This window comes from Channa argus, chromosome 12 (genome assembly GCF_033026475.1).
Source record: "Channa argus isolate prfri chromosome 12, Channa argus male v1.0, whole genome shotgun sequence".
NCBI lineage: Eukaryota > Metazoa > Chordata > Actinopteri > Anabantiformes > Channidae > Channa > Channa argus.
The window spans coordinates 7845039-7861127 of NC_090208.1; the positions used below are offsets into that span (position 1 = coordinate 7845039).

A 16089-nucleotide genomic window follows, 5' to 3' on the forward strand; every position below is an offset into this window, starting at 1 on the left:
TCCTCTGTAGTTGCTACAGCTCTGCTCATCTCCCTTGTTCTTAAAAATTGGCACCAGTACACTTCTCCTCCAGTCCTCAGCTTCCTCTCACTCTCCAAGATCTTGTAAAATAAACTACTAAACTCTACTGCCACCTCTCCTAGACACTTCCATACCTCCACCGGTTTGTAATCAGGACCAACTGCCTTTCCACTCTTCAGCCTCTTCAACGTCCTCCTCACTTCACTCTTACTAATTTCTGCTGCTTCCTGCTCCACACCAGTCACCTCTTCTACTCTTTGTTCCCTCCCTCCACCTTTCCCTCTAGTGTCCAACCTAGAATACAAGTCCTCATATGCTCTTTGTTTGGCCTTTGCCACTTCTACCTTCACCTTACGCTGTATCTCCCTGTACTCCTGTCTACTCTCTTCAGTTTTCTCAGTGCTTGTTGTGTGCGTGAACCTAAGAAGGTTTTTTAGGGATTACTTAAAAAGATTTTGTTAAGGAAAAAGTGCTCAATGTTCTGTGCTCCGAACAAATGCAAATTAACTTCTAACTTAGATATTTTTAAGTAAACTTTATTTGTTAACAGTGCAATAATTTACATCTGTTTGTGTATTTACTTCATTTTCAGAGCAAAATACTTTATCCCATGGATCAACTATGCATTCATTCCACAATCGTAACCATCAGTGTTTTGGTTGTTCACCTTCTATTATCCTTCTGTAGAGGTAACTTAAATATTTTTAATATAAAAGAATAAAATGAAAATTTGCATTAAGTACATTATTCTTATGTTTCTGTGCAAAACCTTTGATTTTGAAAAAAAACACTGACTTGGTTTATGCTTGAAGATAATGTAATATAATTATTTATAATATAATAAATTTAAAATAATGTAAATATTTCTATTTCTCACCATAATAATTCTCACCATGAATTTTCAGGGACACTGTGGTTCTTACAGCACACAGTGTATATTCATGAATTCTTTCAGCTGAAATAAAACATGTTTTCTTTTCAGGTCAGTCTCGGTTAATTGGTTCACCTCAGCCTGTGGTGGCAAAAGTTGGTGATGACGTCATTTTACCATGTCACCTTGAACCTGCTGTGGACGTTGCTACAAAGACGTTGGAGTGGACGAGGCCTGACCTGAAGCCCATATTTGTCTACATATGGTATGCTGGTCAGGATTATGAAGATATGAAAAATCCGTCCTACAAAGGAAGAACATCACTGTTAACTGATGAACTGAAGCGTGGAAACATTTCACTGAAGCTCTCCAATGTGACACCTGCTGATGAGGGGAAATACAGATGCTACATTCCAGACAGGAACGAAGAATCTGTCATTGAGCTGGTTGTTGGTAGGTGGACACACACTGGATGTGTATAAGAACACAGTGCACCAGAGAGATTTATTTTGTAAATCTATTACATCTGCTGAGTTCTCACAAAATCTTAAAACAGATGTTGTGACCCCAACTACATGTTACACATGATCAGCTATGCTTAGATTTAAATGACCTACCTGATCGGCCTGGTAGCACAATACAGCAGGATTAAATCCCGGCCTACCCACCAGGTGTGTCTCTGAGCGAGACGCTCAGGTCTTGCTCCCAGCAATTGCAAAGTTGCTGCTATAGATTATTAAGTAAATTACCAAAAATGCTAATATAGGCATCTTTTATTAGAGCAGACAAATACGTGATTTAATCCATAATTTATCATTTAATTATTGATTTAATCAGGTGCAGTGCCTATTGCTGCAAATGGATCAGTGTAGGCGAAAACATTTTTCATCCATAGTTCTTGAGCAAATGAAAAAAAAAAATTGACAGTCCAAAAACTATAGATACAACTTATAACTCTTCAGCTGTTTTGAAACTGCATATTTCAAAAAAGCAACAGTCAATCAAAAGTGATTTTTTTAAGGTAGTAATGCTGTGCTTGTGCTGAACTGTGTCCAACTACAGCCTTTACAGTGACACATTTATATTTGTACAACTTTCTTAATGATTCAGTTTAAAATTTTTTTTGTTCTCTGCCTCAGGTGCTGTTTCCTCACCTGGAATTAGTTTAGCAGGACTTGATAAATCCACCAGTGAGGTGGTTTTACAGTGTGAGTCTAAAGGCTGGTATCCAGAGCCTGAGGTGTTGTGGTTGGACGTTGAGGGAAACATCCTCTCTGCTGGACCTACAGAGACAGTCAGAGGTCCTGATGACCTCTATAATGTCAGCAGCAGAGTCACTGTGGACAAGAGACACGGACACAGATTCACCTGTAGAGTCCAACAGAACAACATCAACCAGACCAGAGAGACACACATACATGTTCCAGGTTAATATGAGTTTTCAAATTCATGCTGTGTTCTTAGTTTTATATTTCTGTCTGTGTTTGCAGTAACTGCCATTAATATTCTGTTTTACTATTTTAGATGATTTCTTTAAGGTCCAGTTCAGATGTTTTGCTACCACAGTGGGTTTGGCTGTTAGTTTGGCTGTTTGCATCATGTTGAGTCTTTTACTTTTACTTCTCCTTTGGAAGAAAAACAGTAAGTCACAAACTCATCACACAGAAAAAGAGATGTCATGGCAAAAATGACAACATCTGGTCTTAGACACCTCAAGTGTAATTAGTAAAGAAGCTTCAGCATCCAGGTTGTATTTTAGGGTTTTATTATCTTGCAAGAGAGAAGAACATCGACTGAGTTTCAGTTCTCCATCCTATGCAGTTCTAAACTTTATACATCAAACATTAGTTTTTATCATTCTTTTGCTAGTCAAAACATTCTCCACCCTCAAACTACTGCTTCCAGCCCTTTTCTCCTTTTATAGTAACCTTTTCCCTTTTCAGCACTTTGATAAGCAGCTGTGAGCATGAAGTGACTCTCGATCACTACAGTGGATGGTCTGCTGTTAGACAGTAACTGACCTTGGAACAGTTCTGCAAACATTATACAAAACATGTATATGAGACAAAGTTTAAACAACATTTAAAAAGTACAATTAGTACAAGTTGCCATTATAACTAGGTAAAATGCAGTCATTTAATCATACTTGATTTTGCATCACAAGTGAATTGTCTTTATATTGAGTCTTTATTTTATAAGTTATGACATAAACACAAATGTGCTATATTTTATATGCAATCAGTAACAATGTAAAATACTTACTTTTATTATTTTATATTTTAGACTTAGATTTTATTCTATGATAGCTCCCTAAAGAGTATTCAGATGTTTTTTAACTATAATTTTACTGCCTTTATTTTGACACAGTGTCCAAGAGAAACCACATGGATGAAGTTGAGTCTAAGGACCAAAATAATGATAACACTGAAGCTGAGCTTTTGACTGAAGACAAAAAAGAGACAAAGCAGGTAATGACTGACCAAACAGCACAAATAAAGCATTTGAATATGAGAAATGTGGAAACAAACAGCAAACTTGTCAGTACAGAAACGGGACATGTGTATAGAAGGGGACTAAAAATATCAACCAAAAAGTCTCAGCTGAGCAAGAAAGGTACAAAACTTTCACAGTTAGAAAGAAGATCTGTGTTTCCAGAAGAACTAACAGCTAATCATTGAAGAGTGGAGCAAAGAACAAAGAACAGAGGAAAATCAAATACACTACATGAGCATCTAAGAGATACAATAGGGTCAAAAATTGGCTTTGGAAAACTAAGGAAACATGAGTGAGAGTTTTTCATTAATTTACCCACAAACAAAGACCCCACATATAAGACCAGTAGGACCAAGACACAGGTGTCAGTTTGCAGAATGTTCTTGTAACTTATTTTACTTTCACCTGTTTCCAGGCTGCTGTTGCACTTGCTCTAAATATTTGCAGAGATTATACAAATGATTTACCAGATCAGTAGACATGGAACCATCGAGCCAGTTAGGATTCTCATTTAATTTGTCACTTTTATCTCCATCGTTCTGCTGCATGTCTCAGTTAAAGAATCAGAGGTCTGTGGAGCTTCAGATGCAACAGAAGAGACAGGAAACGGATTTGAGTTTGCATGGGGGTCAAATTATGGACCCACTCAAAGAAAATGGTGCTGGAGGGTTAAAATTCTACAGGGAACCTTTATAGTCAAATGATAGAATAGTTCAGATAATTTTGAATTTGTTATGCAACTAATAGAAGACAACTTTAGTTCTCTACTACATGTTGTATGTTTTCAGTCAGTGTAGTTTACATTATAGTTCAGAGTGCAATTAATGAAGACAAGATTATTAACAAAAGTGGTCAATACAGTTACTCTAAGCACATTAGAGAGAATATGAATCACAAACGATAACTAAACATAAAAAAGATAGAAACACACCATTATACTATGAACCAAACCTAACGACAAACCCAAGGAGGAAATACAAAATGAACACATAAAATATTCTAATACATGACAGCAAATTATTCCAACACAAAGTGCTCACTAAGTAGGAAATATAAAAAAGTCACTAAACTAAAGGAAAACTAACAAGATAAAAACTACTTGGACTAACACTGATAATAAAGTAATTCTGCTGGCAAATATCTGTGGATCTGTTCAGCTGTGGATAGAAGTTTCCCTTGGAAATGTTCTCTGTAATGCAAACAGCTGCTGTGTCTGTCTGAAGATTGCAGTGCATGCTACATAATGAGACAGAGACTGTGAAACTCTTCTTACATCTCATTTGTGTGGGGAGGAAGAAAAAAACAGTGTAATATAATAACTGGATTTAAAAAAAGTAATGCAACCACAAAGAGACACAAGCCAGTGTCTTCTTGTGCAAGTCCTTAGTCTGGATCAATACAGAGGGTTGTGCCAGGAAGAGCATCCGATGTAAAACACATGCCAAACTAAACATGCAAATCATGATTTCCACACAGAATCTGACTTCCATATCGGATCGGTCGAGGCCCAGGTTAACAACGACCGCCACTGGTGCTGTTGACCAAATTAGAATTAGGCTACTGTTGGTCAAAGAAGAAGAAGAAGGAGACGTGTTAGAAGGCAGACAGAGAAGGGGAAAGCCAAGAGTGTAGGACTGACAGTAGGGACTTAGAGAGTTGATTGACATGATGCAGAGACCAGATGGAAAGGTATCAAGGCTCACAGTTACAAACATAAGGTCGATGTTTTCATCACTTTTTCCTAGTAGTAACTTAGAAACTTTCATACATGTTTATAATATGTTGCAACATTTGTCTATTACTATACTTTTGCTAAATAACTTGTTTTCTGATTTGAAACAAATATGAGACTTATGTGGAAAATATGTGTAGACCTGGAAATATGTGTCTTCCCCTGTTCTCTAGTGATTCATAAAACAGAAATGTAGGAAGACTTAGCGTAAGTGGAGGAAGATAAGGCTTCATGTGTGATATCTAAAACTTTTGAAACTGTGGAAACTGAAGTATTTCTCATCTTTGGCAAAATGTTTTGAGCCTTTTTCAATACTGTGCAATGTTCACACTCAACATGCTGGTTACGCTTCATTTTGAGTGTAGACATGGTGTAAGACTGAGCCCGGCCATCACAGAGCTCACACAAAGCTCATTTTTGGCCACTTGTATTCACAAACTTAAACTTTCAGTCACTGCCCAAAGCCTGTGACCATAGATGAGGGTTGGAGCATAGACTGACTGATTAATTAGAGCTTTGGCTTGTGGCTCAGCTCCTTCTTCACAGTTCAGTACATCGCTCCAGTGCATCACTGCTGATACTGCATCAATCCACCTCTCAATCACATCCTCCATTTTACCCTCATTCCTGTACATGATCCTGATTCTCATTCCAGCTGCTCTACACTTGGCTGCAAAACTGTTTCTGACACTAAGATGATCAATTCCGTCAGAAATAGAAATGTATTCAAACATCTCTCGTCTCTTTCTGTCCGTTGGAGCAGCAGCTCCAGGATGAGAAGCAGAGTGGGAAGAAGAGAGAGGACAATCTCCAGAAGGAGCTCGAGGACGAAGAGAAGAAGGTTCATCTTTCCACACAAATCAATTATCTGTCTGTTACCTCTCTTTATTATCATCTGCATAAAACACAAGTTGTTGTGTTTGACCCAATCAGAAGTAGAAATATATCCTCACATAAATGTACTTGACGAAACACGATGTCTCCCTTTATTTCCATGCTTTTGACAGTGGGAGAACCAACTCCATGATGAGAAGCAGAGGGGAAAGAAAACTGAGGACGCACTAAAAAAAGAGCTCGAAGACAAGAACAAGAAGGTTAATGTTTGCAGTTTGTTCTTGGCACCTCTCTTTTTTTGTATATAAATATTCATGTAACTATAATTTGTTAGAGCAAATCTGAGGCACTGAATGAATGTTATTTGCTGTCTTTGTTTATACCCAAATCTACTGAGAAATGATACTGGCATTTTGCTTATATCATGGTATGAAGACAAATATTTCCATTACAACTAGTTTTCCTCAATCAAACATTAGAATTCAATCAGTCATTCGTGAAATATACAGTATATTCACTTAAACAAATACATTTCTTTCGTTTCATCTCTCTTTTGTCAGTTAGATGAGAAGAAGCAGCTTGAGTAGAAGTTGAGAGACCTGGAGAACAAAAATACAGAGGTTTGATCATTATGTTTTCTTGATTTTTTTCATTTCCTTTTTGTCATGCTCTTGTGTCTAACATTTTTAACATGGCTAAAGTTAAACCACTAAACCACTAACCACACTCATTTTCAATGATTAAGAAAAAAATCACTTTGGTTAAAGAAAGATCTATTCAATTCAATTCAATTCAACTTTATTTATATAGCGCCAATTTACAACAAAGTCATCTCAAGGCACTTTACAGAATATAGTCCAGACTACACAAGTATGTAGAAGCAACCCAACAAATCCCCCTTGAGCAAGCCCTAGGCAACAGTGGAAAAGAAAAACTCCCTTTAATGGGAGAAACCTCCAGCAGAACCAGGCTAAATAAATGTATAGAGAAAAGCTAGTTAGGGTTGAGTGAGCAGTTTTAACTATAAACTTTATCAAAAAGGAAAGTTTTAAGCCTAGTCTTAAAAGTAGAGAGTGTGTCTGCGCCCCGAATTTGGATTGGAAGCTGGTTCCACAGGAGAGGAGCTTGATAGCTAAAGACTCTGCCTCCCATTCTACTTTTGCAAACTCTGGGAACCACAAGTAGGCCTGTATTTTGGGATGGAAGTGGTTTAATTGGGCAATACAGGACTATGAGATCTTTTAAATATGATGGAGCTTGACCATTAAGAGCTTTGTATGTAAGGAGGAGGGTTTTGAACTCTATTCTAGATTTTATGGGAACCCAATGAAGAGAAGCTAGTGAAAGTGAAATATGATCTCTCTTTCCTAATCCAGTCAGCACTCTTGCTGCAGCATTTTGGATTAATTGAAGGCTTTTTAGAGAGTTACTAGGACACCCCAGAAGTAGGGAATTACAGTAGTCCAACCTAGAAGTAACAAATGCATGGACCAGTTTTTCGGCATCACTTTGAGACAGAATGCTTCTAATTTTAGCAATGTTCCGTAGGTGGAAGAAGGCTATTCTAGAGATTTGTCTTATATGTGACGTAAACGCCAAATCCTGGTCAAAAATAACTCCAAGGTTCTTCACCGCAGTACTGGAGGCCAGAGTTATGTCATCTAAAGTAACTATATTGTTAGACAGCATATTTCTCATGTTTTTAGGCCCAAAGAGGATGATTTCAGTTTTGTCTGAATTTAGAAGTAGGAAATTGTAGGACATCCAGGTCTTTATGTCTTTTAGACATGCTTCAAGTTTGACTAATTGGTTAGTATCTTCTGGTTTCACAGATAAATAGAGCTGGGTATCATCTGCATAGCAGTGGAAGTTTATGGAATGTTTCCTAATAATTTTGCCTAAAGGTGACGTATACAGATTGAAAAGTATTGGTCCTAACACAGAGCCCTGTGGAACTCCATAGCTAACTTTGGTGCATAAAGAAGAGTCATCATTAACATGAACAAGTTGGAATCTGTCTGACAGATAAGATTTAAACCAATGTAATGTGGTTCCTTTAATCCCAAATCCATATTCTAGTTTCTGTAATAAAATGTTGTGGTCAATGGTGTCAAATGCGGCACTAAGGTCTAGTAAGACGAGTACGGACACAAGTCCATTATCTGAAGCCAGGAGAAGATCATTGGTGACTTTTACCAGTGCTGTTTCTGTACTGTGATGAGCTCTAAATCCTGACTGAAAGTCTTCATACAAATTATTCCTGTAAAGGTCATCACATAATTGTTTTGCAACTACTTTTTCAAGGATTTTAGAAATAAACGGGAGATTTGATATTGGTCTATAGTTGGCTAAATCACCTGGATCAAGACAAGGTTTTTTAAGTAATGGTTTGATTACATAGCCAGTTTCTAAAGATAGAATAATCAAATCTAATATGAACATGTCTATTAAAGGTACAACATCTTTAAGCAATTTGGTTGGAACAGGGTCTAAAAGACATGTTAGTTTTGAGGAGGCGATAGTTGAACTTAGCTCAGTGAGATCTATGGGTGAAAAGCAGTCTAAGATGGATTGGGGCCTTATTGAGGATTCTAGAGCTGTTGTATATGAAGATCTATCTGTAATATTTGTAGGGAGGATCTGGTGAATCTTTTCCCTAATGGCTACAATTTTACTAGTAAAGAAAGTCATAAAGTCATTGCTGCTCAAAGTTAAGGGAAAACTAGTCTCAACAGAACTATGGCTCTTAGTCAGCCTGGCTACAGTGCTGAACAGAAACCGGGGGTTGTTCTTGTTTTCCTCCATTAGTGCGGAATAATATGCTGTTCTGGCATCACGGAGAGCTTTTTTGTATGTTTTTAAACTGTTTTTCCAGGCTGACCGGGATTCTTCTAAATTAGTGGAACGGCGCTTCCTTTCTAACTTTCGTGACGCCTGCTTTAATCTGTGCATTTGTGAATTGTACCATGGAGGTCGGCTCCTCTGATTCACTGCTTTGTTTTTCAAGGGGGCAACTGTATCTAGTATCCTACGCAGTGAGGCTGCAGAATCGTCAACTAAATAATCAATTTGCACAGGAGTAAGATGGCTACTCACCATAGTATTTACACATAGTGGTGAAAAAGATGAAGAAATAATTTCTTTAAATGTATTCACAGCATTTTCAGATAAACATCTGCTGTAGTGGAATTTTTCCCTAACTGCTGTATAGTCCGTTATTGTAAATTCAAATGTTATTAGAAAATGGTCAGACAGAAGAGAATTATAAGGAAATACTATTAAATTATCAGTTTCAATGCCATATGTAAGTACAAGGTCTAAAGTGTGACTAAAACAGTGAGTGGGTTTATTTACATTTTGGGAAAAACCAATTGAATCTAATAATGAATTAAACGCAGTCCTCAGTCAGTTACTGTCAGCATCTACATGAATGTTAAAGTCACCCACTATAATGACTTTATCTGTATTAAGTACTAAATCCGACAGAAAATTCAATCAAAAACTCTGAGTAAGGGACTGGAGGACGGTACACGATAACAAATAATAGTGGTTTTTGAGTTTTCCAGTTTAGGTGTGAAAGGCTAAGAGTAAGACTCTCAAATGAGTTATAACTATGTTTAGGTCTAGGAATTATTGATAAGCTAGAGTGAAATATTGCTGCTACTCCTCCACCTCGGCCTGTGCTTCTAGGAACATGATAATTAATATGACTTGGTGCTACGCTTGTGTGGTGGCAACATTGGAAAACCCCAAGATAAGTTCATTTTTTTTGCTTAGTTCGTTTTCAAAAAGTTTTATGGTTTCTTGCAACTGTGTGAAAACGTGTACACAGTTTGAACAGACCGCCATTTCGAATGGATCTCCATCTTATCTTTATCTGGTATCTTTGTCTCAACAATAATCAGCCTGAAGTGTGTGAGGTGAGAGTTACATTTCTGTCTATTAGTCTAAACCTCAGTCTGTCTCTAACCAAAACTAACTGTGAGTCTAAACACAAGCAGAAATAATATGAACAACACTGGAGTCAGAATTTGTAAATATTCAGGTTAAGTTGTGAGTTGATTTAATCAAATAAATAACAGTATAAAATAATGACATAATTCTATTGTAGGGGAGGCTTCTCTCATATTTTAAGTTATTATGAGCAGTTTTCTTCAAATCTTCTAGTGAAATACAAAGAGAATTTCCTCCAGACATTCATGTAATATACAGTAGACTGTATATACACTTTAATACATTCAAAGTTTCTTTTTTATCTCTTCACTGTTTGTTCAGATCTCAGATGACAAAAATGAGCTTGGGGAAGAAGAGAAAAAACAGGAGAAGGACCTGACGAACAATAATACACAGGTTTGATTTTTAGGTTCTTTAGGTCTTTGACTTTTTAACTAGTGTCATATGTGAGATAACTAGTAATTGAGTTTGTGTTGTTAAACATTGTGTAAATGTGTTATGTCCACACTAGTAAAATTAGCAAATGTTCACCCTTTGACGGCCAAAGAGCTACACGTCTACCATTTATTCAGTTATACAATTTCAATTTCAGTAGACATTGTTTTCAAGGGGATTTTTGGGATATGAAACTGTGCTATTTTAATTATCAAATCAATAATGCAGTTGACTGAGTTCAATAAAAAACAATGAAATACACCGATCAGGCATAACATTATGACCACCTGTATAATTTAATACAATCCAATACAGCAGCTCTGGCATGAATTCTACTTTTATGAGGATATAATTAGTCAGTTTATAAGTAGAAACCTTGAAAATATGGTACAGCCCAAGTTATAAGACCTTGTATCACTAAAGGTCCAATAATGTAGCTCATTTCATGTGTGACACATGACCTCTAAACACAAAAAATGTCACATCTGTGGAAGCTGTTTGTACAATTCTATGTTAATTAGCTTAATATATGTTAATGTCTCTGTGTTTGTCCCCCTCAGTTGGAGGAGCCAACGTCAAGTGAAAGAACTTCAGTGGCCACAATGAGCAGAATCAGCACTTAGACACTGGACACAATAGGGGGAGGACTGAAACAACAAGCACCATGTCAGTAACACTGTTGAAAATTGCATAAGTGTGCTGGATGAATATCTCCAAAAACACTATATCTAAGACTGTACTCAGAAGACTAAGAAGACTGTGCCTCCCAATTAAGATTTGGAGACTCTAGGAGCAACAACTAGTCCTGCATTCTGAGATCAAAGTTAGTTAAAATTATAGAATATCCAGTGTTTTCTAATAGATTACCTAAAAGAGACATGAATAAAAGGGAAAAGCACAAGTTCTATGCATTGTAAATGAAACTGCACTGTAATCCCAGAAAATGTAATGGATATCAGATAATACACAAGTCATTTTGATGCCGTCAGAAACAAATGTGAAGCTTCGGAGAAAATAAATCCAACATTGCACTGTTAATTTTTATGTTATTTATTTGGTTGATTCATTTAATTTTACAAATATTTCCCCCATATTTGGAGAATAATTCAGCGTTTTACAGGTTGGTTTGTATCTTCACCTGTAACTTACTATCTACTGTCTACAGTGTGTCCATTGATCACACAGAACTCAAGCATTTCATTCTGAATGATCAAAGAATGAACATGAGAATTAATGTAGCATCAAGCATCCAACCTGGGATGACAGAGCCTGTGCCATCGCTGTCCCCATCCTGCCCCTGAACATCCACAATGTGGGTCCTGAATATTGTTTTTAAAGTGGCTTTAATCTGTTGCTTCTCTCATTCCTCCTTATTCTTTGCTGCATTTTATTGCCTTCATCCTTTTTGTCCTTTGTATTTATAATTGTTTCTTTGTAATTGCTGGTGGATGTTTCTAAAATATTTTGGTTAGATTTTATTATTGTTGGTTTATTATTATTCAATAATATACAGTGAGGGGCGGCAGTGGCTCAGGTGGTAGAGTGGCTGCCTACTGAGAGGTAGGCAGAGGTTTGTGACCCGCTCTTCATGACTACATGTCGAAGTGTCCCTGGGCAGGACACCAAACCCCCAACATCCCCATCCACAGCCGTGCAGTGCCAGTCCCAAGCTCGGTACAAATTAGGGAGGGTTAAAACTGTGCCACTGTGGCGAACCTGGACTCACAGGATAAGCCGAAAGGACAAACAATTAATATACAGTGCATCCAGAAATTATTCACAGCGCTCAACTTTTTCCACATTTTTTTATGTTATTGCCTTATTTCAAAATAGATTAAATTCATTATTTTTCTAAAAGTTTCACAAACAATAATTCATAATGACAACCTGAAACAAGTTAGTTTGATGTCTCTGCAAATTTATTAAAAAGAAAAAACAGAAACAACTCACATGTACATAAGTATTCACTGCTCTGTGGCATTAAACTGAAGTATCACTGCTTTCTGAACAGAGAGATAGTTCAAGGATTGTTGTGCCAGAGGGTCAAAGAGGAAATATGATCCACTACAGACTGAGCTGCTTTGTTCTGGTAAATCCCCAGATTTATTGGGGATTTATCAAGGATACAAGAGCCTCTGCCTTTGACTTTGTTACGGTTGCAAACTTGCATTTGCTCAGTGAATTTAACAAAAACAATACAACTCAGAGCAATTTTCACTAAGTCACTAACAAAGACTAAAACTAACTGTAACAAAAGCAGAGCAGCATATCAAAATGTCTCCAGATAATGTTTATTTTCCTGACCAGGCTTTTTATCTGATGGAGTCCATCTTCCTGCTAAGAAAATGTATCAATTAGACAGTGAAACCATCAAAATGTATAGTATGTGGAAACTACTGTTACACTAAGGCTGTAGAAGAGTTTTTAAAATCCTTCTACAGCCATCTAGGGTGAACAGTTAGGTGTCTGAGAAACTTATATTCGATTTAACAACAAGCAACCGATCATATTAAGATTTGAGGATTTTAAAAAGAAGGGTGATAAGTTCTAATATCGCAAGAACCACATACTATCACAACTTGAGATTGATGACGTAAAACGCAAATGCTATGTCAAGGGGAAGCCAGGAGGACAGGTCAGGGGGGGAGTATCATCACCACCAAGACAATCGGAGATTTGGTTCAAAGTCCCAGTAACAAGCCTGGATGAGCTTAATGCAAGAGTAGCTGACCTGAGATTGAAGGTCATGACTAAGACTGAAACCTCTGTGGCCATTTACCCGGACAAAGTGAAGTTCCCTTGTGAAAGTCTACTAGATGATGAATATGCAGCACTAAGAACAATCCTCTCATTGAGGAAAACAATCTGATATACAGCACAGCAAACGTCTTCCTTGAGATGCTTTGAAATAGGTCAAACATGAGCCATAAGAAGCTCCATGGAGAAGGAGATTGGTGACGGCTTTAGCAGTTATCCACGAAACACAGAGTCAGTGGTTCAATCCTTTTTGCTACACGTCGAAGTGTCCCTGGGTAAGACACTGAACCCCCAAGTTGTCCCTAATGTCTGCTGCTTAGTGAAGTCGCTTTGGATAAAAGCATCTATTAAATAAATTATTGTAATTGCAGATTGGAGGCGAAGATCAATGCAACAAGGAGAGAAGTTGCAGTTTTAGGTGGACTGGTGGACTTGTTTGTCTTATCCTCTATTTCTTAACACTGACACAGTCTGAAGCAGGAAGCTGTAGCCTCCATGTTGTCTTGCTGCTGACTGAGCATCAGACTGAAATACAGATGAAGTATAATGTAGTTGAGAACTTTCTCTTCCTGTAAGATTTCTCTCATATATTGAAACAAATACTGAAGCCAGAGTTTCAAAAACTCCCTTTTAAATACAGTTCTAATAAAGACCTGTTGTAATTTGTGCCTGTTTTTACTTGTTGGTTTACTTTTGCTTAGAGTCTTAGAGGCACAATGAGGGGTCAGAGAGAAAAGAGGCTCTGCATGGCTTTTGTTTTGTTGAGCTAAAATAAATGTGTTAATATCCTTCAAATTTGATGGAAATAGAGCCAAGTCAAGGCAGCAGTCATCTACTGACCTTTTACAGCCTTACCTCTGACAGCAGCACATTTTACAGAATCATGGCAGAAAGTCACAGCACAGACTCACCAACATTACAGATTACAGTTGCTGCTCCTGACAGCTGCAGGTCTTCATAGCTTTTTCTGTTCTTCCCATCTTTGATTAAGGTGATATGCTGCTTGAGTTTCTCAATAAAGTGACAAAAGCAGGATTTGTAGCCAGATAAATATATCTGGATGTTGTTTTTATTTTCCTCCTAACAAAAGTCATATGCAGTGAATGATTCTTTATGGAATTTACAAAAATCACAAGCATAATTTATGTCCTTTACCTTTGACAGGTGAATCACCTCTTTAAGCTTATTACTGATGCTGTAATCATGTTGGATACAACAAGCTTCTCTCCACTGTATATCAGCCATGATGACACAGCAAAACAACCCTGCTGCAGGAAATATTACACAGTCTGAAGTGTTTCTGGAGTGTGTTCCTGCTTTATTTATTCTGAATATCAATATCTCCATTTTAAAATGCACGTTGAGCTTTAGCTGTTTGCCTCTCTGCAGTCACAGGTCTTTAAAAATGAAGAGAAACGGAGCGAAATGCGCTGATAGCAACAGAACTTTTTTTGCTGTGACTCACCACAATTTGGAAGGATGGACGGAAGTAGATCCTGAAGCCAGAGCTGCACGTGCGCGATGGGACACATTTAAGCGACGTATGTTTGGATCGCGCTGACGTCATACGCTGCATGATCGGAGATTTGGTCGAAGAGAAACTCGCTGTCTGGTAATATTTTATGAATATGTTCAATGTTTGTACATATGTCAGTCGACATTTACGTTGCACGTTAACATTTTGTCATTATGTTGGTGGAAAAAGTAACGTGGTTGTAAAAACCTTCCTCCGATGAACGTAATCGCTTTGCAGTTTAGTTGTAAAAACGTGACTTTTAGGAGACGATGTGTGAGTAGATGAGAAAGTCAGTTAGTCTGTCTGCTAAAAATGATGTTTCTATGTGGATGAAAACATAACGCAACTGAAAGCAGAGCAAACCTTTACTGCCGCAGCCCTCTGCGCAACTTAACGAAAGTGAAAGTAGGATTTACTGAGGAAAGGACATGATTCCATCATGCAGCATGAAGGCAGGGCGTTGAAATCAAGATAATAAAAGTATATAGTGTCACAGTTAGTTTAGAGTTAACAAATATTTACACATATTTATGTTTTCACTTCATTTTCAGAACAGCAAAGTGCTTTATCCAATGGATCGTCTGTGCATTCGATCCTCCCTCAGAACCATCAGTGTTCTGGTTGTTCATCTTCTCATTCACTTCTGTGGAGGTAAATTAAGTATTTTTATATTAGAGACACAAATGGAAGTTTGTAAGTACATTTTTATATTTCTGTGCTAAAGTTTTTATTTTGAAAAAAAAAATGCATTGTCATTTATGTCTGAAGATAATCAATAAACCCTAATGTATGATATGATACATTATAAGCTACTTAATTTGTCCCCTAGGGAAACTTTTATGGCCAAGACTTTAGAGAAACCAGCAGAGTGTGATTCATCATTTATTGTGAGATAATGAAAATATAATTTAAAAAAAATAATTCTCACCATGACTTTTCAGGGACAGCTTCTCTTTAGTTCTTACAGTAAACAGTGTATATACATGAATTATTACAGCTGAAATAAAACGTGTTTTCTTTTCAGGTCAGTCTCGGTTAGTTAGTTCACCTCAGCCTGTGGTGGCAAAAGTTGGTGATGACATCATTTTACCATGTCACCTTGAACCTGCTGTGGACGTTGCTACAAAGACGTTGGAGTGGACGAGGCCTGACCTGGATCCCAGATATGTTTATGTGCAGCGATCCAGTCAGGATTATGTAGATATGAAAAATCCATCCTACAAAGGAAGAACATCACTGTTCACTGATGAACTGAAGCGTGGAAACATTTCACTGAAGCTCTCCAACGTGAAACTTGCTGATGAGGGGAAATACAGATGCTACATTCCAGACAGGAACGAAGAATCTTTTATTGACCTGGTTGTTGGTAGGTGGACACACACTGGATGAGTATGTTTTTGCCTTTGGGTTAGTTTTTGCAGTGTATAAAAAGTTTCTGGCAGGATCAGCTTTTTATGTGTTTGGTTTTTAGTGGTT

At 37.3% G+C, this 16089-nt stretch overlaps 2 protein-coding genes across 24 annotated transcripts in view; both read left to right on the forward strand.

The window, feature by feature from the left end:
- The window catches only part of LOC137137536 (butyrophilin subfamily 3 member A2-like), a 63130-nt gene extending 48571 nt beyond the window's left edge, over positions 1–14559 (forward strand). For all 6 annotated transcript variants that reach the window (XM_067523961.1, XM_067523960.1, XM_067523957.1 and 3 more), the window contains 4 exons: positions 5881–5958; positions 6125–6211; positions 10227–10301; positions 10901–14559. In XM_067523961.1, coding sequence (XP_067380062.1) covers positions 5881–5958; positions 6125–6211; positions 10227–10301; positions 10901–10963 — 303 coding nt within the window. In that variant the 3' untranslated portion in view covers positions 10964–14559. The remainder of the gene's footprint in view (positions 1–5880; positions 5959–6124; positions 6212–10226; positions 10302–10900) is intronic.
- The window catches only part of LOC137137529 (golgin subfamily A member 6-like protein 22), an 85259-nt gene that overhangs the window by 7915 nt on the left and 61255 nt on the right, over positions 1–16089 (forward strand). For 17 of the 18 annotated variants that reach the window (XM_067523911.1, XM_067523913.1, XM_067523910.1 and 14 more), the window contains 3 exons: positions 614–710; positions 1004–1345; positions 2032–2319. In XM_067523911.1, the coding sequence (XP_067380012.1) occupies positions 614–710; positions 1004–1345; positions 2032–2319 (727 nt within the window). Of the gene's footprint in view, positions 1–613; positions 711–1003; positions 1346–2031; positions 2320–14552; positions 14710–15164; positions 15265–15637; positions 15980–16089 lie in introns of those variants that run through there. The other variant, XM_067523900.1, reaches the window with a different exon arrangement.